This window comes from Antrostomus carolinensis, unplaced genomic scaffold, assembly GCF_000700745.2.
Source record: "Antrostomus carolinensis isolate BGI_N321 unplaced genomic scaffold, ASM70074v2 scaffold13804, whole genome shotgun sequence".
NCBI classification, from domain to species: domain Eukaryota; kingdom Metazoa; phylum Chordata; class Aves; order Caprimulgiformes; family Caprimulgidae; genus Antrostomus; species Antrostomus carolinensis.
The window spans coordinates 37077-61339 of NW_010310229.1; the positions used below are offsets into that span (position 1 = coordinate 37077).

At 39.8% G+C, this 24263-nt stretch overlaps 1 protein-coding gene across 1 annotated transcript in view; it reads right to left on the minus strand.

Annotated features, from left to right (window-relative positions):
* The window catches only part of LOC104523686 (pleckstrin homology domain-containing family G member 7), a 33998-nt gene extending 11389 nt beyond the window's left edge, over positions 1–22609 (minus strand). Inside the window, exons 1-9 of the mRNA XM_010166353.1 lie at positions 21980–22609; positions 11933–12028; positions 10584–10733; positions 8482–8577; positions 6118–6213; positions 4733–4846; positions 2940–3114; positions 880–995; positions 28–121 (exon numbers count right to left, since the gene is read on the minus strand). Of these exons, the coding sequence (XP_010164655.1) occupies positions 28–121; positions 880–995; positions 2940–3114; positions 4733–4846; positions 6118–6213; positions 8482–8577; positions 10584–10733; positions 11933–12028; positions 21980–22609 (1567 nt within the window). The remainder of the gene's footprint in view (positions 1–27; positions 122–879; positions 996–2939; positions 3115–4732; positions 4847–6117; positions 6214–8481; positions 8578–10583; positions 10734–11932; positions 12029–21979) is intronic.
* Between the last annotated feature and the right edge of the window lie 1654 nt (positions 22610–24263).

Genomic DNA, 24263 nt, shown 5'->3' on the forward strand with positions numbered 1-24263 from the left:
TGATACCAGGACATTTAGGGACATTACCTGCTAGTGTTAACCTCCCTTCATGAAGGAGATGTCTGTTCGCTGAAGAAAAAATGTTTTCACTGCTGTTTTCTCTTAAGCTTTGCTTCAAACACTGGACCAAAAGAAAAGAGAGAGAGAGAGAGGCAGGCAACTAGCAGTTAAACAGAGCATACATGTGATCTTATCTCTGGCTAAATACATCACACAGCTAATAACTGAGTGTGGCTGCGTTTCTTCAGCAGTGCTATTGCTTAAATGTGTTTATGCTTTTGAAATGTTAAGCTGGGTTTTTCTTTTCTGGAGTGAGTTTAATGTTTTTTGCAACTCTGCACATGAGCAGACATAATCCTTGATGTGAGACCCTCTTGATGATGTTACCATAATGCTGCTTAAAGTCTGTCTGTATGGGTAAGGGGGTAACCACAGCAGAAAGGTGCACACACTCCCAGGTATACTGTGTAACTTTTTGTAATGCTATTTAAATGTAAATAGAAATTTATTTGGCTCAGCTTGAGGAGTGAAAGAGGCAAATAATTACTTCATATCCTTATAAAAAAAGTAGTAATACTTACATCTATTCCATTTCATTCTACCCCTAAAAGCAAACACTGGAGAATTCTCCTGGATCGTATGATCATTCTCTCTTGGGTGCTAGCAGAGAGCAACCCATGCTGCCATCCAAGGCCCTCTGCACAGCCTGTGTGTTCAGCTACAGCATTTGCAGTGCTTAGGCTGAAACTGCTCCTGTTAGAGGAGAGCTGTCCCCAGTAACTGGAATATAGACAACCAGCCAACTTTAGACCACACTATAAAGATAGATAGGAAGCTAAACCTTCCTCAAGGAAAAATGACCTTTAAAAAACTGCTTACCTCTGGGACAAAGAATCTCTTGTCACGATCCCAGACCTGAGGCCAAATTATGACCTCTTGCAGCTGCTTGAACTTCTGAAAATTGTCCAACCACTTGACTTTACCTTCCAGATCCCCTGAAATATGTGAAACATCAGTTATTGCCAAGGCTGTCAAAATCAGTCCTGCTTCTAGAAGATACTGAATACTGATTTTCTCCAGTGGAAGCCAAAGTGCTTCACATGTGAAGCCCCAAATGAAATCTTGGCCTCATTGTAAAAAATGCCTAGACTCTTCTTAGGTTGTCAGAGCCAGTATTTCAAACCATGCATTCAAACATGGTTAAATTCACTGCTAAATGAAAAGGTTATGTTTACTAATCTGACTGGGGAACAGGGAGAATCATATAAAACTCAGTTAAACTGTAATCTTAAAAAGTTCTTGAAAAAAAAAAAATCCTGCCTTTCTAAACTGTCTGGGGTAGTGAGAGAAAAATAATTTTCTTTATATAAAACCAGATCAAAAGGCTGTTGAAATTAATGAGAATTGATTTCAGGTGAAGTGGTGTCAGAAGTGACTGAAGTATTTAACTGGGATGGGGGCACCTCAGGATGTGAAAGATGGGAACTAAGTCTTTGCTGATTGTGGGCCGTTATGAGTAAAACTTTAATGGACCTGCAACTTAAATACCAAGTTTTTGTGTTGAATGAAATTGCAAATAATGGTTTCAGAAACATACACACACATGCACCAGAAGGGGAATGCTGGGACTGCAACTTTTCCTTATGTCACTGATTCACTGATCAAAACATGAAGGCAGATCTTTGTCAGGTGTCTGTGAATAAAGAGGGGTCACTTCTGTCTTTGGTTTGCTTGGCCCTATTTATTTGCCAGTAGTATTCCTCAGATACACTATGGCCTTTTGGGGCCATACCTAAAACTGCTTTCCTGACAGTAGAAGTCCCCAGACTAGTGACAAAACCATCATATTTTCCTATGGGACCTGTTCTGTGCCATAAAACTGTGCTCCTTGTGTGGCCATTGGGCTAGACTCATCATAAGACTTGGCCAGAAGAGAAAGAACATAAGTCTCTCTTTTAGGTGTTAATTCTGTCATTTAAGTATTTACCCAAGAAGAAGGAGCCCCACATTTATCTGTCTCTAGAAGACATTAACGATCTCTCTGCCTCATCTCCCAAGGAGATGTTAGATCCTTCAGCCTCCAGGACGGGAAGAAGGATGGTGGCAGAGAGCAAGCTACCATGCTGGGTGGCTCAAGGACCCAGTGTGCTGCTGTTGAGGATGAAGTACTGCCTGGCACATCTGGCTGACAGGATTGTCAGGATAAGATTTTTGCTGATGCACTGTCTTGTCTTTGATTTCAGTGTGGGCTGCATGAGGCCTTTGGGGAATAAACCCATCTACCGATGTACTTACTATATGACCGTAAGACAGAGATGAATTTATAGCTTCCTGAACAAGACTGAAGTAATAAATTATTTAGAATTAATAGATTATTTACTTAAAACAAAATGCAGGGGAAAAACAAAATATTCCTGCACCAACCCCTTCTTTTTCCACAACAGCTAGACAAAATCTGTAGCTGAGATAACTCTTTAGCTACTTTATATGGTAGGACCCTCGTTTAGTGAAAGGTCACTGACATAATATTCCCTTTGTTAGTGCAATTTTATCCTATTAAGGATTAGCCCCAACAAATCCTCCCTAAACATAAATCCAACTCAAAGGCTTCTTTGTTTGAGATCTTTCTTGATTTGTTCCAATTTGCAATCTGCTCTTAATTGTTTGCATGTCACTGCAGATGTTTCTGAGCAAATACAAGTGACTCACTGATTTGGGAGTCCTGTGACCTTGTTTAGAGAGGCTTTGAAAGCAAAAGGGCAGCACCAATCATTTCCTACAGAATGAGGAAGGGCTCAGGACTGTAGAGAGGCATGCACATGCTCATTGCATCTCTGCAGGAAGACTGGACCCCTTCACAGTCTGAGGACAAGCACAAAAAGGCCATATAACTTGCTGATAGTTAATTGCAGACTTGATTTTTAAACTTAGCTACTTACGTATCGACTTTTCCACCTTCTCTTTAAGTGACCAGATAAATCCTTTTTCTGTTTCATCAGTGCTCCTCTTCCAGATGTTGTTAAGGAGGAGGGGATAGCGTGTCAGTCGATGCAAAGGAGCGACCAGCAGCTCTGGCAGATGCAGCCTCTTGCACTGTTCATTTTGTTCACACCACTGTTGAAGATGGAAAACCTGCCTTAGGCCTCAGCTTGCTCCCTGGCAAGGAGCTAGCAAACAGTTTTCTGCATCATCAGCTGCTGTAATGAGACAGGGACTAACTAAAGATGAACTTCTCACATAGGGAAAGCAAGGGCAGCATAAAAGCTCTCTACAGGGGGAATCACATTGCTCCTCCAGATTGACTTTCTACATTGCTGCTTCCCATTTCAGATGCTGTGGTCATTTTAGCAGCTAAGGCGGTGCTCTTCTTTATCTGCCATTTTAATTTCATCAGGAAAACCTCAGTTACGTTTGAGGGACATCTTATGTTTTAGGGTCACCTGCTGCTTCCCACTGGGGAACTTTTCCTAAACATGAATGTATGAAATCCTTGTCAGGGAGCAAGCAATGTGAACATCCCAGGCCCTAAAAACTCAGAGTCTGGCTGCTACAAAGAGGTGTTCTCCTGGTTTTTGGCCGCCGTTGAAGATCACTCTTAGGTATTTACAGGATACACTGGTCTGCTAATAAGTCATAAAGAACAGAGCCTTCTTGCCGGGAGCCTCACCGCTGCGCTGGCTGAAGTTGTCACCTCGGGCAGATGTGGAAAAGACAGAACCTGCTCTAGGGCTGTAACTTTACAAAGACACCACTGATATCTCTTTCCAGCCTTAGAAGGAGGTAAATGCCCACTTACTGGTAGTGTTTTGATACCAAGTTCTACATTTGCTTTATCTATAGTTAAGCAAAACCTGTCAGAGGGGCTAAAGCACTGCTGTTGCAGAGGGGTTGCTTGCTGTTTTAGCCAGGATGTTGCTTCTTCCCTCCAGGCACATGGGTCAAAGAATACCCATGAGTGAGGAGAGCAGCCCAGCTTTCTTGCCAGGGCTCAACCAAAACCTACCCCGCTCTCTCATCCTGGGCTCCCAAGACACATGAAAGCACTGACGTGCTCCTGGCTTTCTGTTCCCTTTGTTTTGGCTTGTATCATATACCCCTTTCCTTGAGCAGAAGGAAGCCATATGCTTCTCCAGTTTTGAGGTTTGTGTATGTCATTGCTGATGTGGCATGGCACAGAGGCTGGGGGCTGTTTTGTACCCAGGGAATGCAAGCCCTCTTGTCTGCTAAAGCACATAATACCCTACACACTGTGTTCCCACCCAACACCTAGATAAAGCTGATATGCAGGATGTATATCAAAGTAAAACCCTCAAGAGAGATCTTACAAATGTGCCTTGATTTTTGTTTTTTTTTTTTTTTTTTTTTTTTTTTTTCCCTGTAACCATTTCCCTTTGTTAAGATGGAGGTCACCAAGTCAAGGGATTATGTGTGAAACATCTGAATGATAGAGGCAGGTAGTACATATTTTCTGCCTGAACAAATGCAACCAATTTTTCCTTTTTGGCTTCCTGTTCTTGCCTGTTCTATATTACAAGTATAGACTTTCACATATGCAGGGGAATATACACTCAGAAGGGTGGCTTCATATCTCTGATAACTTCTGCAGTTCAAAAAATCTGTGTAAAATGCTATCTACACAGTTTTGCTTCCAATTAACTTTCCTAGTCTACTGTTAAAATCCTGTCACAAGGCAGGAAGGCTGAGGACAACAACAACAAACCCATCACTTTACTTTCAGGTAGATGCCAAAATCTTCTCTCTGTCTCAGCTTTTCCAAGTAGACGACAGCGGAGGTATAATTAAGGCAATAAATCTGGTGTGTCTGGCAGAGGTCACCCTGGAAAAACTACAGAAAAGATTTGGAAACTTATCAAGAAAGAAAAATGTCATGACAAAGGGAGGAACAACAGTTTTGGTTTTGTAATGTGCATTTTACCTGAGATTTCCTTGTACCTAGGAAAACAGGGGAAGAGGGAAAGGCAGAGTTAAAACAATAAAAGGCAAGTTAAACAGTAGTAAAAGTGCCAGAGAAGTAAAAAAACTACAGCAGTGCTCAAACAAGGCATGGGAGCACAGTTCTAACAGTTCTGCAGAGATGTGAAGCATTGTTTGACTTTGTTCTCATTAGAAATAAATGAAGTGAAATTAATGTAGAAGCTGAAGATAAAACCCACTATCTATGCAACAGCTTTACATGGCTTCATATAACATGTCACTTTATAGCCGAGTGTGTTATACAGCTCTCAGCAATGTTGAATGCCATCCATGATGAAATTCAGTTTTGTCTGGGATTTTGTCTGTCTCACAGAAACTGTATCAATAAGAATTCCTGAAGTCAGAGGTAATGGGGGCAAGAAGCCAAGCTCTAGTCTCCCTTCCCCTTTTTAGAGTCCTAATCCTGAGGTAGGGTCTGTTTCAGTATTTTCCCAGAACTTTTCTAATGGCCTTTACTGCTAGGGAAAGCTCAGGTCCATAAATTGATTTTCTGTCTGTATTAATATTTCCAACTTTTTGGTCATTGGGAAGTTGTGCAAGAAATAGAGCCCCTGTTTACCTTGCAGCCAGCCCAAAAGGGTTGCAAGGCAGTGCTTGGCAGCAGGACAGCTGTTTCCTGCTTCTCTCTTGCTTTGCAAACCCAGGCCAAAGTGTAAGAGGTATTTCAGTCTCATTGAGAACTTAATGAAGTACTTAAATACACTTGTGGGGCTGGTCCATGGGGTAAAGGAAGGATCTATGATGTTGTGGAAGGAGGCAGGGAACATGAAGTCATGGGGCTGGGGTCTGGTCTCAGGGAAACATCTTCCATAGATTGAGAAACTCGCCTCTGCTGCTGGCAAATTCTCCTCAAGGTCTGGGCTACTGTTCTTCAGGAAGGGAAATTCTTTCCACACTTTGTTCCACATACAGGGCACCTTTCCATGACCACCTCAAACATGTCAATGAATAAAAAGAAAAACATCCTGCTGACAGGAGGTGCTTGCAGCTGAGACCAAACTGCCTGTGATAGATAGCATGTTCCTGACTGATTTGATTGCTCTACAGCACCTGCATGCTATGATAAATGGTCTACTGCAAGAACCTGTTGATATTAAGCAAGAATACTTCTAATTATGTTACCTTTCTGAGTATGGAGCTGAAATCCATAGGAGAGTCTGACTTGCTGACATGCTCCTTCACAGTTTCAGAAAAAGTTTTCAGAAAACTGAGACTTATCTAAGTAAGAGGGGAAAAAAAGAGAAAATAGAATCAGTGATCTTCTGAACTTAAGTTTAAGACAACTTTATTTCCCATCCCTGGTCTCTTCAAAGGCTCCAGGCCTGATGGGGTGCCTCTACTTGTCTCCACTACATTGCCAGAATTAGCTTCAGAACTGCGCCTTGAATGCTTTCACGAGTCAGAAGCTAAAACAAATCTATACAAATATCCACTTACATCATGACAATTCCATATGACAAAAGCTCTGAAACAAGATTACTTATTCCCTTTAAACTTGTTTTAAAGTAGCAGCTGCTTTTAACATGAATTGTCATGAAAAATTACAATGGATGAATACTGTCTGCTGGAAAACACATTGAATGTGACAGAGCTGTGGTAATTAGGAAAGTCTTCAGGGTAATTTGAAGAAGACACCATGTTTCATAGTTTGAGTTTGTTTCATGCTATTGGAGATGAGGAAAATTTCTATAAAATGCTTTAAAAAGTCACATATTCCACATAACTTTGTTATGTTTGCACTGGATTCAAGGGTGCCCACACTGTCGGTCAGATGTGGGCAAAAGTCTGCTCTGAAGCCCACACTTGCCTCCTGTCTGCACACAAACTCATAAACAGGCTCAGATTTAGGCCAAAATTTTGGCCAGAAGGGAATATCATCCTCTGTGATACTGCTATGAACTGCTGTTGCAGCTGCACACACTGCTTTGTTTGATGTATTTTTGAGGGCAGCGTTGCTTATGGGATGATGCTTATTCATTCTGAAAAGGATGCATTTTACACCTTTTACAGTGTGCATTTTTTCATGGATTCAGCCTGCTGTCAAGAAGAAATACATGCTGTAAGTTGCATGAAAAAAATACATAAAAGGCATTGAGAGCAGCTACTTTCTCTTACATTGGATCACTATATTCTACACAAGTGTGCAGCATGGATGATAATTTATCATCCTCATTAATAAGGACAACAAAATTAGAAAATAAAGCAGAAAATGTATTAAAGAACATTCTCTCAAGACATGATCAAGTTCAAAGCTTTTATTATCACTAAATGTCATACAACAATATACCTCACTCCCTTCTTTGAACAAGAATAAAGGAATCCGTGACCTCACATCAATTGAACTCTACTAGTTGGCTGCATGTATAGTCTTAGTCCACTGCCAAAGCAAGGTGAAACACATCAGCTAAAAATCTCTTTCCTTGTATCTCTAAATCTGCTCAGGTGGTCACTCACAACAGCTCACCTGCTGTGTGGTCAGTCACTGAGCAGAGGTGATATGCTCATGTGTTTGAGCTCAGCCTAATTGTCTCAACTCTGAATAGCCTTCTTGCTTTTCTTGCTTCGGCTAAAAAGGGAGATGTTAACTGTTAAGGTAAGGAAAATAAAATAAGGGAAAGAATTTGAAGTAAGAAACTGGTTTAGGACATGTGATGTGATTGTGAGCAGTCATTCAACTTATGCAGTTGAAGAGCCCCTTCCAAAATTAATTTAGCTATTAAGGGTGAGGTGTCCTGTAAAAGAGCTCTCAAGCTAAGAAAAACTTCTGTTTTGCTTCTGAAGTTATGTAAAAGCTATTTTGGACTTATGGGTTCCTTTAACTTTCAGGAGCTGAAAATGGTCTCCCAGCAACTGGCTACAAGCAGCAAAGAGCTGGAGCACATCATGACAAAGCCTTGCGGTCTCCCTCTTCCTGGAAGCTGGAGGGTAAGTAGCACATGAACACAGAGCATCCAGTCTGTGTGGGAGATACCCTTCCACCCACACCAAGAGAAACTCCAGCTGGAGAGAGGTGGTCATCATTTTGTTTTAACTTGCTCTAGTGGAATGGCATAACAGATAGCAAAGTCTTTGTGCCCATGTGTTGGCAAAAGGAAAATTGTTATTGCAGTTATTTTGCCATTCTTACTGTTTTGCTGTAAGGATTGTGCAGTCAGAGTTTATTTTCACAAATCCTTTTAAAAGGATGCTGCTTTCAAGAATTAGTCTCAAACTCGTGTTTGCTTCAGAAACAACTGCCAAATGAGCTCTCTTCTGTGTTTGGATGCTGGTTTATTTTTTGCTGGAGGCACATAAGAATAATTTGTGCTGGTGAAATTTGACCCCCACTGACATAGCAAATTGAAATGAAGGAAAGACTAATTATTTGAACTTAGTTCCAAATGTGAGTGTTGAATCTGAATAGAAGCTTTATGGATGGTTTCTCATCTGCTTTTATTGAGCTGGTTGTTTTCTGGTCTCAGTAAGATATTTATTTTTTTCACTCACCTTGTTTAACTCCGATAAGTTTGCGAAAAGTCTCCACAAATCCACTTCCAAGAGAAACTCATTACTCTGGAGGTATTTTAGAGTGTTCATAAATATCTTTTAAAACAAAACATATCTATGTTATTTACTATTTGTGCCAATTCAATATATGTCCCAAAAAGAGCATATGTGCACTGTAACTCCCATGAAATGATAATCTGATTTGGGGAGGGCAGAAGACAACACTCTCAGAAACTTTTCCTGACCTGCCTGAAGGCTAAATATTGGGCTTTCTGCAAGGAGGAGGGTATGAGTAATGTCTCTGGGATGTGTCTGTGGTTGCCACGGAGGCAGCTAACTCCCTGCTGTGTTCTCTGGCAGAAGAGGGGCAACTGAGCCCCCTGCAGATCCGTGTGAAGGAATTAATAACATCAGAGTCATAGTTACAGATTTCTATGACCTTTTCAAATGTTTTCCTTCGTACCCCATGCGTCTGCTGCTGTATAAGTCATTTAGAGTTACTATGGGGAAAAAAAATTAAAAAATTTTTGGAATAGCATAAATAGAGGGCTCACAAAGGTTTTTAATGCCTTTGGATTGTTTTATTAACATATATTGAGTGAAAACTGCATGTGTATTTATTGTATGTTTAAGATTTTATATTATTTAAGCTCTGATGCTGATATTTGAGCTGTGCTGAATCTGACCTAAATCTGAAAAAGGCTTTAAAAATGCACATTACTAAGCAGATTTTTTTTGTATATGTCTGAAAAGTATTAATGAAAAACCCCATCACCCAGGTGCCAAAACTGAAAAGCTAGTGAGAGTGTTTGCTTAGCCTTGTGTAATTCTCCAGTTGCTGTGAACGGTTGACCTGAAAGCTTAAAGGGGAATTATGGTGGTCTTAAGTTCCCTGTAGAGATTCATTAAAATCAGTGGAATATTTCTATACTGGGAAGTTCTTAGAGTAGCAGGTATCTGTAAAGCTGGCTACCCAAATTCAATGGGTTCTTTCTGTGTCAGGAGAGTTTGGGAATCTGGCATGGACTCAATGGTTTATCACTCATGGCTCACACAGGGCTCCCTAGGGCTTGTCTGTGAATTCCTACATCAGACTCACAAAGGGGTTCACATGTCTCTTGTTATCCTCATCCTTCCCAGGACTCACTTATTTTTAATCTTCTCAGATCTCTGAACAAAGAGTCTAGAAAGAAGGATGCTTCCATCTTGCCTTGGACCAATAGCTGGTCCTGTTGTCCCTTTTCCTCTCCCTTCCTGTTCTGCTGCACCAAGGAGGAAATTGGCCCCGTCCTCCATTTCTTCCCTTTAATTTGGAGGACTTCCTGTACTGCCTAGGCTAACTTTTCAGCAATGTGGAAAATAGTTCACTTTTCTGTTTTCTTATTAGTCAAAGAAAAAAGATATTGTCTGTGCAGAATAAGAGAAAAATGATAGGAAGATATCTAGGGAAGCTTCCATCCTTTTAAATAGATACACTAACTTTTGATGTGTGGTGAATGTAAATAATGTAGCTGTTCTTGTAACAGTGTGTAATATTTCAAACAGTGTGTAATACCTTGTAACAGTGTCCATATTTCAAAGCTCTTAAAATTCACCACGATGGAGACAATTTGGAGTTTTTGGGAGAGGGGATGCTTTTTAGTTTGCTTGTTTTCTTGTAGTATTAGAACTATAGTTCTGCTAAATTCTGAGGTTTTCGTGATCAAGTTAGGATAATTTAGCCACAGTTCTATATGAAATTAAATGAGGTGTATAATGTTAAAAACTACTAGTAGTGAAACATCCACTATAGTCTATTGGAAAGTAGCTTCAGTTCAGTGTTAGTAAGAAGAATAGTGGAATATCAGAGGAAATTACTGGAAGGATCTATAATCAGATTGTGTTTGCAAAGCACTGAAAGTGGTGTCCAGAGGAAGAAATGCCATCAAGAAGATAAGGGGATTATGGAAACAGGATGAGCAAGGCAAGACAGGAGGGAAAACCAAGTGCTTAATTCATTCCGCTGTAGACACCCAAGAAAGGTTACAGATGCCTTTGTCTGCTATGCTGACAGCAGGGAAAACAATGTTTCATTATTTTTGAGAAATTAAATCTGAAGTTACCATCTTGAGAACCAGCAAATGGTCCAGAAAGTAAGTGCATTCACTTGTGAAAAGTTCCCACACTGCTGCTTCTTTTTTCACTTCTAACCGGCTGTCGACATCTTTCTGCTCAGTCTGGTGCACCTTTATAAATTCATGCCAAGATTTATTCTATTGATTGAAGAAGAAAGAAAACCACCGATATTGCATCAACTGCTTCAGACTTTATGAAGAGAATCTGTGACCTATTTGCCCACGTAAAGAGCCTGGCTGCCAGTATTAGTGATTCTTCTTTTGGAAGCTTAAAGGTTCCTTTAAAAAGATTAAAACCCCTGACATTTTCCTCCAAAATACTTATATTATAAACACACTGAATTTGAAAGTAACACAGTATGATACTCTATGTTTGTAGGATGCTGTGTCAAAAACTAGTGGGCAGCTTGCAAATGCTCAGGAATTTGATCTGTTGTCCTGCTGCTGCTACTGGAAAGCAGGGATAGATGATAACTTCCCATTTTCCAGGTGGTAAAATCAAGGTACCAAGGGACTAGATCTTCATGGGTACTGGGTTATTGTTTTGTTTAGTCCTGGAGTGGCCACTATCACCTTACTTGACTTGCTCCCAAGTCAGACATTCATGTTCAGTTAAGCACTGACAGGAGTCCTTAACAACAAAGTCTATGGTTTAGTAGTGGTCTCAGCAGTGTTAGGTTTATGGTTGGATTTGATGATCTTAAAGGTCTCTTCCAACCAAAACAATTCTATAACAGCCTGCTGTGAGAAGCAAAAGGTTTGCTTTGTGGAGGGGATGGTATCAGTTGTGGGTTATCAGAATATCACCCTGGTAGCCCAAGCTTGATGCTTCTATGGCTGGAGGCCCCTGGAGGCCAGAAGCCTTGGCTAGCTGGCAAGCAGGCAGGTAGGTTTGAGTGGGTGTTCTGCAACTGAACCTTGGTGTTGGCACTGACCTCTATGTGGCTGCCTCTGAACACACCCCTAAGGCAGCAGTGGGGCTGACTGTGCCACATTTGGCATCTCTGTGATGATGCAGTTTCTTTCCCCAGGTTTGCAGGCACTGCTGAGAGGATTGGTTTGATGCCTTTTTCTGAAGGTGGTACCTCCCTGATCTAGGGTGGTCTGGAATCCTGGCAAAATCCAGGTGGTTGGGAGGCCCTTGCTAACCACCTATGATACTCACAGTTTCCCCCTTGCCCCTCCATTTCAAACAATAAAAATATATCTTATGCTTATGCATTAATTTTGCAGAAAGGTCTCATATCTAGATTAATGTAGTGAAAAATTGTAACTTGAGCATAAAATTTTTATCTTTAAGTATCCTTGGTACAATATACTGAGTATTTTGATGATACCTTAAAGCAGTAAAATTCATATGTGCTGCAGCCGATGGTCTTAATGGTTGAAAGACAGTTTTCCAGATCAGATGCTTGCTTCTGTTTGTCTTTAACCTGTTGAATGACAAAAAATCCCCTGATTCATACAATGTTTTAAAGACCAAGAAGTTTACCCAACTCAGTAACCTTGCTCTGACCTGTAAGGAGCTTGCCCTTAGCTGAGAGGTTTCCTCATATTTCCAGGCCCTCCTCCACAGAGATGAGGCAGTGATGGCAGATTTATTTGTAGCTATGGGTGGGGTGTGTAGGTGGCTTAGGTGTGGGTGTGTAAGATCTTGTTTATGTAACACTGAAGTCTTTGGCAGGACAAATCACTGGTATGGTAACAGACAATGGGCTACCCTCAGCAGACAGAACAAGTAAAATATTTTGCTTCCTTCAGCACTGTCAGAAGTAGGGGACAGTAAACTCATAGTGGAAATCATCCTCCCGCCATAGGTATACAAACCCCGCATGTTTGGGTTTTTTTATACATTTATTTTATTTTTCATTTGACCTATGTATTGAAAAAAATTCCTTTGGTCAGCTGCAGAGTAGTGTCTATAAATACGCTTTTAGAAACCTTAAAGAGCAGGAGGAGTTTGGCTATGTGAGGGATCATGAAATAAAAACAATTGCTTTTGGTTTGGCTTTGTTTTTCAGGCTGACAGTGCCATGTAAAAAGTCTAACCAATATTTATGAACTCAAATTTAGTGCTCTAAGCATAGACTTATAAGGTGTTTGCCTAAGTTTTGTCTGCTTTCTGGAACTGTATACTCATACTTCATGGATTTCTATTGTCTGAATTCTAAGCACTCAACTCCAGCCAATTTTGAAGTATGTGTTTGATTATAATATTTTAAATTCAGAGTTTAAGCTCAACTCTTGGTTTTGAAAGAGAGCTTGAAATGGAGCAGTTTCTCCATTGCTGTTTCACTAATACAATTATGTATACACACTTAACCAATGCATCAGCAAATGCATTTTAAGAAGTTAAATTTTATGGCATTTAATAGCCTCAGAAATCACTTTTAGCTAAATATCAAATGCATTTTATTGTAAATTTCAAATATTTTGCCAAATTTAAAAATTCTCAGTTTTAGGTCATGCTCCTTCAAATGCTATAGAAATGATATCAAATGAACTGGGAACTCTTCTACATGCTAATCTGAGTATTTGCATTGGTTTAACTTGCACAGTCTCTTCTTTGATAGTCAAGATTTTGAAGATGAAATGCAAAAAATGTTAGGAAGGTGCTCTTCACAGTTATGTTTAGGGTTGCAAAGATATCAAGTCACTTTCAAATTATTTTTTGAATGATGACTGACATTCGAAAAGGAAATTTGGATACCATAGTAAGTGAAAATTTTCTTAACTGGAAAAGACAAGGAAATGCGTTAGACAAGGAAATTAACTAAAGTGTATTGGTGTGTATGCTTTTACTGGAGAATATGAGGGTGCTCATAAGGACAGGAGAAACCTAGGAAAGCATCTAAAAAGCTACTTTGAAAGGTAAAGCTTAGATACATGACTGGGACTTAGGCAAATACTCCAGAGCCCTAAGGCACTAAGGTCTAAGTTGGCATGCAGAAACTAGAGGACACACTATGGTCAAAGCAATTGTGTGACTGACTTACCCACCTTGTACCCTCTTATCCCAGGGAGCTGCACTGGACCCCCTGCCACCTCTGAACACCTCAAATAAAAGCTCTCATGTTGCCCACCCTGCTCTGCCCTCCTGTTGCCAAGGGCACCTCTCCTTCCACCACCCATGAGGACAGGGGCAGCGGTGCTGGCTGTGTTTTCTTCTGCATGATGTGCAGTGGCACTGATGACTGTGCTGGAGCCATGCTGCCTTCATTGTAGATTAATGTCCAAGCAGCCCCAGGGTGGGCTGAGACCTCTTCATTCTGCTCACCAGCTGGAAGCATTTCTCCAAGGGCAATAAAGTGAATCTTTTACTTAGGTTAGTTGTGTGAAAAGGAAAGGTCAGTGCAAGGAAAAAAAAAAAGTTAAATACTTACAACTCCTCTTTTGGCAAATGGCCATCTTGGCTTTTTGGACTCTAATGGGTAAAACAAATGTGTTATCAGTAAAGAAAAAAATAGCTAAAAAGAAAACTGTTGAACTGTTATTTATTTGGGGGTTTTTTGTTTCTGTTTTTGTTGGGTTTTTTAAGATGAAGCCTGATTATACTACACTTGGCTCAGATTTAATACTTGTGTTTAGGCAGTTTGTGCACCAGACTTAAAACCCATTAAGTCTGTTGGGTTCCTCCCAGCAAGAATTATGTCTGTGATGGGATCTTGGATGATGCTAAACCCTCCCACTTGCTGCAGATGATCACTTTGTGATTGCCAACTCTTTGCATGGGAAAACACATCATACCTCAGGCCAATTCTTGAAGATAGCCATTGTTTTGAAGCAAGAATTAGGCTATATCTGTTCATTAGTGATATCTTGGAGCTAGGCAGGTATTTAAAACTCCTGCCAATAAACAATCCTACAAACACTGAGCCTCAGATCTGTCATGAGGCTAGCACAATGATGCAGGCTGTAATTCAGGGTTCTTCATGAGGCACGGGGAAAGCTAGAGATCTAGATGTAGGAATGCACTGATGAGAGGTGAGCAATGCCTGTATTTGTTCATCAAGAAATTTGAAAGAGTTTTCTAAATGTGTGTGCTTTCAGGTCTGTGTTTGATGGGGAATCATAGTTGAAATTTTCTCCTTTTAGATTTTGAAGGCCTTGGTCATTTTCTGGGGATGGCTGGCTTGTTTGCTTTCATGAAACTGCTGGTTGTGACTTTGACTTTTTTTTTTTTTTTGGGAAAATTTTAATCTCTGGTCGCCAGCATCTTCTGTTTTCTGGCAGTCACACTGCACACTATACTACACAATAAATATTTGTGGAAATTGCTTGCAAGGCTGCATTTCAGTATCGGAAGGTCTTGTGAGCAACCTCTAGCCATGAGCTGGGTCTTTTACCTTTGTGGTTAGAGCACTATCGCAAAGCATGGCCACTCTCTTCCCTTGAAGCTGTGCAGGTAGGAATTTGTAACTCAACTGATTGCAGATGGACATCCTGGCCTGGGCTCTGGTTGTTCCTGCCATGTGGAGGAGGGAGGTGATCAGTGTCCTGCCTCCCTCAACTACCTCTTATGTTTTGCATTCAACAATAGGATGCAGAAAAAAATAATTTGAGGGGAATTTTAAAATTCGTGATGCAGTCACTTTGGTGTTGGGTAACAGAATCTCCATGGTGGCTCCGCTGCCTCATGTGTCATCATTGCATTCATCCTCCCTCCCCATCCCACACACATTTTAGTTGTGGCTTTTGCTGGGCTCTGATGAGCAAACCCCACCCTGTGTCTGACCTGCATTTAGCAGCAGGGCCGTGTGGGGCAGGTAGTCCATGGCACTGTCTGACACCAGGAGGTCTCCAGGGAACACCTCAAGTCCCGGCAGACTCACTACCACGGAGCTACGCCTGCGCTCGGCTGATCTGTGAGATGCAACAACAACAACATGTCATCTCTCTCTGCTCAGGGTACAGAGAGAACTTCTGAAGTGCTCCTTACTGATACAGGAGGAAATGAGCTAAAAAACCAGATCACAACAGCTATGACATAATGTGTTAAAGGAAAAATGAGTAGAGAATTTTTGTGATTGACAACAAATATCTAATTCTCTTTCAAGCTCCACGTTGCTGCTGAGATCAAGGTGCTTAGGGCCGTGGCTTGCCTCAGATAATAGGTACTTAGAGAATTTAAATATTGGAAATTCCTGGGTTCTTCTGATATTAAGCAAAAAGAGTGGAGATTTCAGAATCTATGTTTTGGCACTGGAGTCCAATGGTGTGCTTAAAGATGATGTCCCTAGCTGATATGTAGGCTGACGTTACTCTTAACCTTTCTATAACTCAGGAGATTTGAAGAAAAGACAGTATACTGGTGAAATGGTTTAAATGTTGGCTTCTTTTTTTTAAAAAAAATAATATTTTGGCTAGTTCATGCTATTTTCTTTCTAAGTCTACGAATTCAAATATTTTGTATTTTGAATATAATATGACTTAGTGGCCCTGCTGATTGAAAACAAATGGCTCTTTCCAACTATTGTTGTTACTAATGGAGGGCATTGTCCAGGATGTAGATCCATCAAGTGAAGTGACACTGGCATTCTGTATCCAACAGTGTGTTTGTGCCAGAGGCTGCTTGCATTCAAATACAGAAATTATTGGTGCACATCAAAAACCTTTTTTGGATTTTGCTAATAAGTCACACTGATACCTAGTTAATTGTGTTAGTATACTGTTGCAAAGTGATGGGTGTCTAGCTTCTGTTCTGTTGTCTTCAACTGATTGATGCGTGAAGGCTGCATCAGATTTCAAATGGTCAGTAATTCAGTAAGTGAGGGAGGAGGCATGAGATTTCTCTCTCTATATATATTGTCTTTTTTTTTTTTTTTTTTTTATTTATTGTGTATGGTATTTTTGGTCAGTTAAATATAACTAATTACTTTTTTACCTAGGCACGTACCTTACTGTGAATATTTAGCCATTTGCCAACACCTGATGTGAAACCTGGCAGGTATATTTTTTCCCCTTAAGTGCATGAATAGTCACTTTAAAACTTATCAGCTAGCAGATGAGCTCTGAGGTAGAGAACTGGGATTTGGTATGTATAGCATGATGTGAGATTATGCTTATTATGATGATCTGACAGTGACATGGCTTGCAATTGCCTTAGCTAAACCAATTGAACTGTACAGCTGAAAGTGAAGATCTGCTTCTGACAACAGAGAGAGCTGTAGGCTATCAGGAGGGCCAGGTCTGAGACTTTAACACTTGAAACACAGGCAAGTTAGGCTTTGAAAACTAAGTGTTGAGGAGTTTATGATGTGCGATGTATGAGTTCTCTAAAAGCTTTTCTTTTTCTGGTAGTCCTGCTGATTGGGGAACATAGGATCTATTTATTTAACTTCAGGGATTTAAATTGGAACTCTGAGGTTTCTCATTAAATCAAACCTAACAGGTGGTTTGAGAGCTTTTATGTATGGGGTCTGTTTCTTGATTGCAAGCCCATACCACTGCAAGAGAGACCACTTCCTGATGACGTGCACTGAGTTCTACCCAGTGTAAGTTTTAATCATTGGTAACAGTTGTATTAAGATTCTTCTGTAACCTGTAGTCTCCACCATGGAGTCTCTTGGGCAGCTGGATTATTATATAAGCCAGATACTGCAATATAATACAAGGATAATTCTAAAAGTTGTCACTCCTGTACTGGGAAATTCAGGAGCTTTATTTCAGGTTGGATTCACAATAAAATTATCCAATGTACTATTGCTTCTTAAAGTTTCTAGACTACTTCAATTGTAGAATGTAGTTTGAAGTTGGAGGCTAATTGCTTATGAACACTAGTAATGGGAAACAGAATTTCATTGTAATTGAGTTAAACGGTATTTCTTCCCTAGATCAAAAAGGCCTTGAATTTCAGACACATACATCTAAACAAGCTCTCCACATAGGTATGCAGGCCTGTGAAGTGTGGGAGAATGCCAAGGTCACTTGGATGCGTATCTACAATATACCTTTGCAATCTGACATGCCTGGTCTGATTAATGACTCACATACCTAAATTATGTATTCGTGCTTCACAGCTGAAGGTACAGGTATCTATATTCACCTAGTCTGATGCCTGTAGACATACTAGATAAATTAGATGCTCTTGTTGGTTTTACTGGAGAAATAAAGCTACTGAAGTGTTGTGTGATGTATTTTATCAGTTTTTGAGTATGTGTATGTGATATCTTGGCATCTTTTTGTGCTGCACACCCTGCTTCGTAGCTTCGTCTTTTTCTTTAGTATTTTGTTTTTCTTAATAGAGGGAGGAGGCTGAAGTGCTTGAGTGAAATAAACATTTGTACTTCAGGGATGAACTCAAGTACCTAAGGAGACATCACCTGCAACAGTTCTTCCTTCAAATCTACTTATTTTGTGAAACAAGATAATGTCACTGGTTTGCATTACAAAGTTATGGAAAATTATTAAAGATACTGAAGCAGCTCATTGTCAGGAAAAGCAAATATCCTGGGTATACAGTTGTTTTTAGGGCATGGAGAGTTTCAACTGATTGATTTTTAGATGGCTGTATTTTGATATGTTCATAATCTTAGCCTAACTAAACTTTTTAGATGTCCCAGGGAACAGACATCTATGTAAATCACCTTACTTAAATAATAGATATGTTATTTAAAGGAATACCCACTAGATGAGAATCAAAACAACCAAAGAGGTTACAGTGGTCAACATTATGGGGTGGTCACAGTACTGAGATAGCTGCTGGGTGATGACACTCTTACCTGAGCCACTTGGGGAAGAGGGTATTTGGACTCTCTGACTCAAAAGAGTTAGCATGACGCTTTAAGGGCATATGAGATGTTAAAAGGGGAAGAGGAGCACTTCAAAATAGATGAGTCCAGCTCCTTCAACTTGTTGAAAATGAGCTGCCTTGGCAGTTACTGAGATTTCTCATTAGTTGGTTGTCTTCAGGAAATAGTGCAATCCAGTTTTGCATCCAGTCTCTGATATGGCTGAATGAGGCAAGGAGAAAACAAGCCCAGAGCGAACTAAATGCTTTGTTTTTATCAACATTTCCTTCCACTGCAGTGTTGGCTTCAGCATCTCACCCCGTCTCCACCACACACACCTCTCTATGCTGCCATTCTTGTCCTTTTTATGTATTTATTTTAGCTGATTACTTTTAATCAGCATCAGTTCAGCATGTTGCCATGCCAACAGAAATGTACTGGCATTCCTAACTGAAGGCTGCGTGGGGTAAGGCTGTTTAAAATGAGCTTTGCTGCTTTAAGGAAGGCTTTGGAAAGTACAACCTGGGAGTAGGGAGATGTTTGTTAAAGCTGAAGGATGCTTTTACCCTGGATGTGTTGGAGTTAGTGTTGGAGGAGGGTTGTCAGCTGTCCCAATGTGCTTCTAGATGGAGAGAATAATCTGACATTTCAGCAGTTTTCTCTGGCTGTGATAAGAACGGGTTAGCTGTTAAGGAGTTAGACTAATGATTTGGATAAAGGAGGAGCTGAATACAGCCCTTGTCCAGAACTTGTCCCAAATTCGACCTGACAAAAAGTTTAAAGCAGAAACTGGTGGTTTTTTGTTTTACATTTCTGCACATTCTAATATTGGTCAGGAAAAAAAAGAAAATAATAATACACGGTCCAAACATCCTTTTCTTAATCTTTCCTGCTGGTGGCTGTGAAACAAAGCTTGTGTTTCTCCCTGGGTGATTTCTTAATTTTTAAAATATGTCTGCATAGAAATCCAGAGCCACTATCTTAGCTGGCATATAGTGGTTTCCATCTGATGTTGCCAGGCAAGTGGCACCAAGATAAAGTTTGTACAGTAAATGTTCAATGTTCTCCTGTTTAGCCATTTGCATTCAGTATTCTTCAAATTCTCCCCTGAAGTTTGCTACAGATCACACAAATCTTCACCCTATCAGTGAGATATGCTTATGTACTATAGTTGAATTGGAGCAGAGCAGAATCTTCCCATAATAGGTACCTGCTTTCACACTGAGATGCAAAGATGCCTCCCTCTCCTTCTCTCTCCATCTGTATTTTAAATTCAAAATGCTAAAGAGTGGGTTGGAAATTGCAACAATTTGGGAAAATCTAGAAGGTCTCTTCCACAGTGAACTTTTGATTTCAGATGTACGCACACACATCTGTTAAGCCTTTTCTAGGGAACTGCATTGTGTAATGACTCATAGACTGTACCAGCCGGCTCCAAGCCACCCAGTCCCAAGCATGAATGTAGCTGAAACACAGACCTGTTTGTAAACCGCAGGTTATAACAGAACTTTCACCTGAAAAATGAATCCATATTGGGAAGAAGAGGAGATACAGCTCGACTAATGATGTCTACTGCCTTAAGAAATGAAACGTGTTATGGTAGAGTCACAAAAGCAGTGTACAACTGTTTGTTGTGAGGCTGCTTCTGTCTTCTCCAAGACTTGCTCAGCAGTGCTGGTGCTTTTAATATACCTCACTCACCTGCATGCCCCACCTGAAATCTTTAAGAGGATCATGCCGTAAAGTGAGCACTGCATCATCATCAGAGCCATATGGTTATTAAGGGATGTATTAGCTCCTACTTCCTTGTATGGGGAGAAAATAAACTTCATTTCCCTTTTGTAAACATTTGAACATCTTAAGGAAACAAACATGGCTGAATCAAACTCAATTCTAATCAAGCTTTTACTTTCTAATAATTGCTAGTAAGATCTTGATGCAATTCACTGCACAGATCTACAGTACACAACACCTTATCTTGCCTGCACTGATTTATAAAATTCAAGTATTCTTCTTAGTTTGTAGGATTAACAATCCCCCAACCAGTAGTAGTCTTAGATCTGCTTTGCTCACGTATGAGAATAATATCGAGCTGTTCTGCTAGCTTTTTTACTCCCTTTTCCCTCCCACAGAGTTCTGAAGAGTATTGCTCAAGATTGAGATGTTTCACATTCTTCAAGATGAAATTTGAGATTGCTAATCCAAACAGCCAGACCTTTTGGCAGTTTGTTCCTAGGCAGAGTTCTTCGATGGTCTAGCTGAAATATTGCATGAAAGATATCTAAATGTGTCAGGGAGAGGGCCACCTTTGAAACAAAAATGTCATTAAAAAGTTTAGTTTAACAAGCTGATGACAGGCATTTCACAAAGTCAACCCACAAATTAAAATTGAGTTACACATGCATGCCTTGCTGTTCACTTTTGTCTTAGAGTGAAACAGATTAATTAAAAATGTATAGAAGTGAAGTTTAGAATAAGATAAAACAAATATATGCATACCTTTGTATAGGCAATCCACTCTGAAAGAAAGTGAGATATTCTTGTTACTTGATCAGAAAACAAGGAAGCAATCTGATTTTGTGAAAAAAGTACTCATTTGTTAAGAGAAATGTACTACATAGACACTGGCTAATCTTCTTCACTTTTGTGGAGACAGGAGAACTCGCTTGATATCCAGAATATTTTCTATATTTGAAGGGGGGTAAAAATAGCTTTTGGTCTGTGGCACAAAACTACCTGGTTAGTAAAGAGCTATACACCTGTTTGACACCATCCACTTTCAGTGAAACATGTGTGTAGGTGCTTTGTATAAGGACATAGTCAAGCATGTGTCTGAATTTAACTGCTTCTGCTAGTGGATCTAGTAGAGATCTTGGAGAGTAGATCTAGTAGCAAACTTGGCTTATGCAATGCTTGTCCTTATTTCTTTGGGGTGAAGTTATGGGGGATAGCTGAACAGTAGTTTGCTGCCAGGGTAAGATGGAGGGCTAGCTCCTCCCTTGCTTTTTTCTCTTTACTGACACTCACTGGATCAGTGTTTTTTTTTTTTTTTTTTTTTTTTTTTTTTTTTCAGAAAAGATTGTACAGTTGCCTGCTCATTTATGGAGCTGAACATAAAAATAGAGGGGGCTAGTGAGTGGCAGAGCTAGGTAAGTGGAAGTAAAGAAAGGGAATAGGACCTCTCCCTTTGGTAGTAGCAAACCTTAAATTTGTCTCAACCATCTTGAATGACTTAATTCTTAGATTTGTTTGGGTTAGTAATGCTATTCAGTAAAACACAATAAGGACCCTGTAAATAAAATAATTGTCTAAACCCCAAGCTAGAACTGGATAAGTTACTTAGTCTTGTTCTTTCATAGCCCCACTAGCATACCAGAGTGAATGGACAGAGGTGGGAAAGATGGCTATGTGTAGGAGTGGATAAGACCAACCTGGTCACCAAGAGTCAAGGCTGGAACCATTGTCTATTGCTGATTTGGAGGGAAATATCTCCCTTCCTGATGAGCATAGAAGTTGGTCTGTTGTATCAAAGGAACAGGGGCCAGGTTGCAATTCAGGTTAAGAACTGTGGTTTTGTTTATGCATTGGGCCATGATGGACCAACTTGGAATATGCAAGACTGAAAAGGATGTTGTGTCATCCTGTTCCTCTTACCTGGACACCCTCCTGTGGCGTAGAGCTGGGGTGGGGGAGTCTCCTAGGCAGCGTAGCAGAGTTGGGTCTCCAAGAGTTTTGGAGTGTCTCATTAGGACTGCCATTGCTGAGAGGATTCTTTTGGCTTGATAGCTTTGATCTGGGGCTGGCAGACTCTGGGTTTGCTATACTTGCCTCAGACTTGGCTTTGGAAGACAGTAATTTTGCACGGACACCAGAAGGCAACAACAATGAGGAAGCTGTAGCACACCGAGGTGGACTCTTACAAATATATTCCTTTTGATTCCTCAGCTGAGCTGTGTCAGAGCAGTCCTCAAATGACAATGCTTGTGAGGCAGAGGCCATCCTTAGACGCCTTAAAGTTGGAGAAGTGGAAATTCTAGCCAAAGCATGCCGGTCAAACTGGAAAGGTGCATGATGGCTCCCAGTGTACTTCTCTGTGGGAAGCTTCAGAAGTGAGGACTCTGTATAACCTCGTCTTCGAATGTAGTCACCTGGAGACGTGGTGGTGTCTGTACAAACTGATACTGCCTGCATTTCACAGGGACTGGAGGCATCTTCTGAACTGCTGCTTCCAGACAAAGCAACATTTTCTTTATGAAGCTCAGCTTCCCTGTCTATAAGTTCCATGCTGATGCAGGTTTCATTGATCAGGTCTGGAAAATAATCAGAGCTTGGTCGTTACATTTCTTATTTGCAGCAGGAAGATTTATAGCTTTGTGTACCTAGGACACATGATCAGAAAAAGGTTCTTGGAAACTTGCTGTATGCATTTCTATATGGGAGGATATGCAAGTAGAAAAATATCTAAACAAAGTAATGTAGGTATGTGCACTAGTACAGAAACAATTTCCTGCACTTTGAATCCTGCTTAAATGCAGGTTTCAACAGCTTCTGGACCCTATTTCAGAAAGCTGTTTAAAGAGCCACTAACTTTAAGTGTGCAAGCAGTGTCAGCATCAGTCAGCAGAAATAATCAGATGGTAAAGACTAACTGTGTAATTTGGAACTCTGCTCATCTGGTACTGCAGCTGCCTAATTTCCTGTTGCCACTCTCCCATCAGTAAGTGAGGTTGTGATACTGCTGTACACGGAATAAAAATGAAATGACTAGCTCTCAAAACTCCCACTTGTTGCAACATTGTTTATGTGCAAATACTAATTACTTGCTGAAAGATTAAGCAAATACAGTTTCACATTTATGTAAGGTGAGTCTAATTACTTTTGCTTTTCAGCATTTTGTAGTAAACATGCATACGTTGTAATCAAATAATGAAGATGATTTATCAAAGTAACTTATCTGTTGTTTGATCAGTAAATAATCTTATGTTCTGTGATTAATGAAGCTCTATTTTAAGGTATTTTGATGACTAGTCTCTCTAAAACTGGACTGACAGTTATAACTAACTTCAAGTTATAACTGAAGATTATTCAACATTTTCGGCCTCTTTAATTCCGCTTTTTTGTTTGCTAACAGGAATCTTAAAACTGTTAATGATTGCTGGCGTCTTTGAGTACTTTGATTGATTAAAATGAGTTTACTCAAAGATAGGTTGAGGAATCTTAAAACTGTTAATGATTGCTGGCATCTTTGAGTACTTTGATTAAAATGAGTTTACTCAAAGATAGGTTGACTTTTTTATTGAGCTATGGAATATGATTTTTGTCTAGTTACATAGTTATAAAGTGATTAGAAGCAAATTATTTCAGCAAGTTTGCTAGTTCAGTGTATTGTTTTTTATAAACTTGTCAGCCATTAGAAGAAAATCTTTCAGATGTTTACAGGGAGAAAAAGCATGTCTTTATGATGGAAATGGCTTCTTTCACAACTGTAGTGAATAGCCACAAATATATTAGCACCTATTAATTCCAATTTTAATAGATAAAGGCTAATTAACACATATGCTTATTAAAATGGACAAGCACTAAAAATCACATTCAAGATATATAATGAATGACAGTAATAAGAAATAATTACTATTTTCTGCTTCTGAGCAAAGATATGATTGTATACGATTGCTGTGAGATTTGCTATTAATGCTTTTTAATTTTTCAAGACTCTTATTTTGTGAAGTGCAATCACATCTAAGCTACATAATGAAATAAAAAGACTGATTGTTGTTTGGCCAGGCATTCTCTTTTCTTTTTTCTTTTGTCTTTTTTTTTTTTTTTTTAAAATAATCACCCCTTTCCCATGCAGAATTTTGCAACTCATGCGAATAGAGTTCTGTTGCAGAAATAGAAAAGATTAAAGACAGCCTTTCATGGAAGTCTTATATTAAAA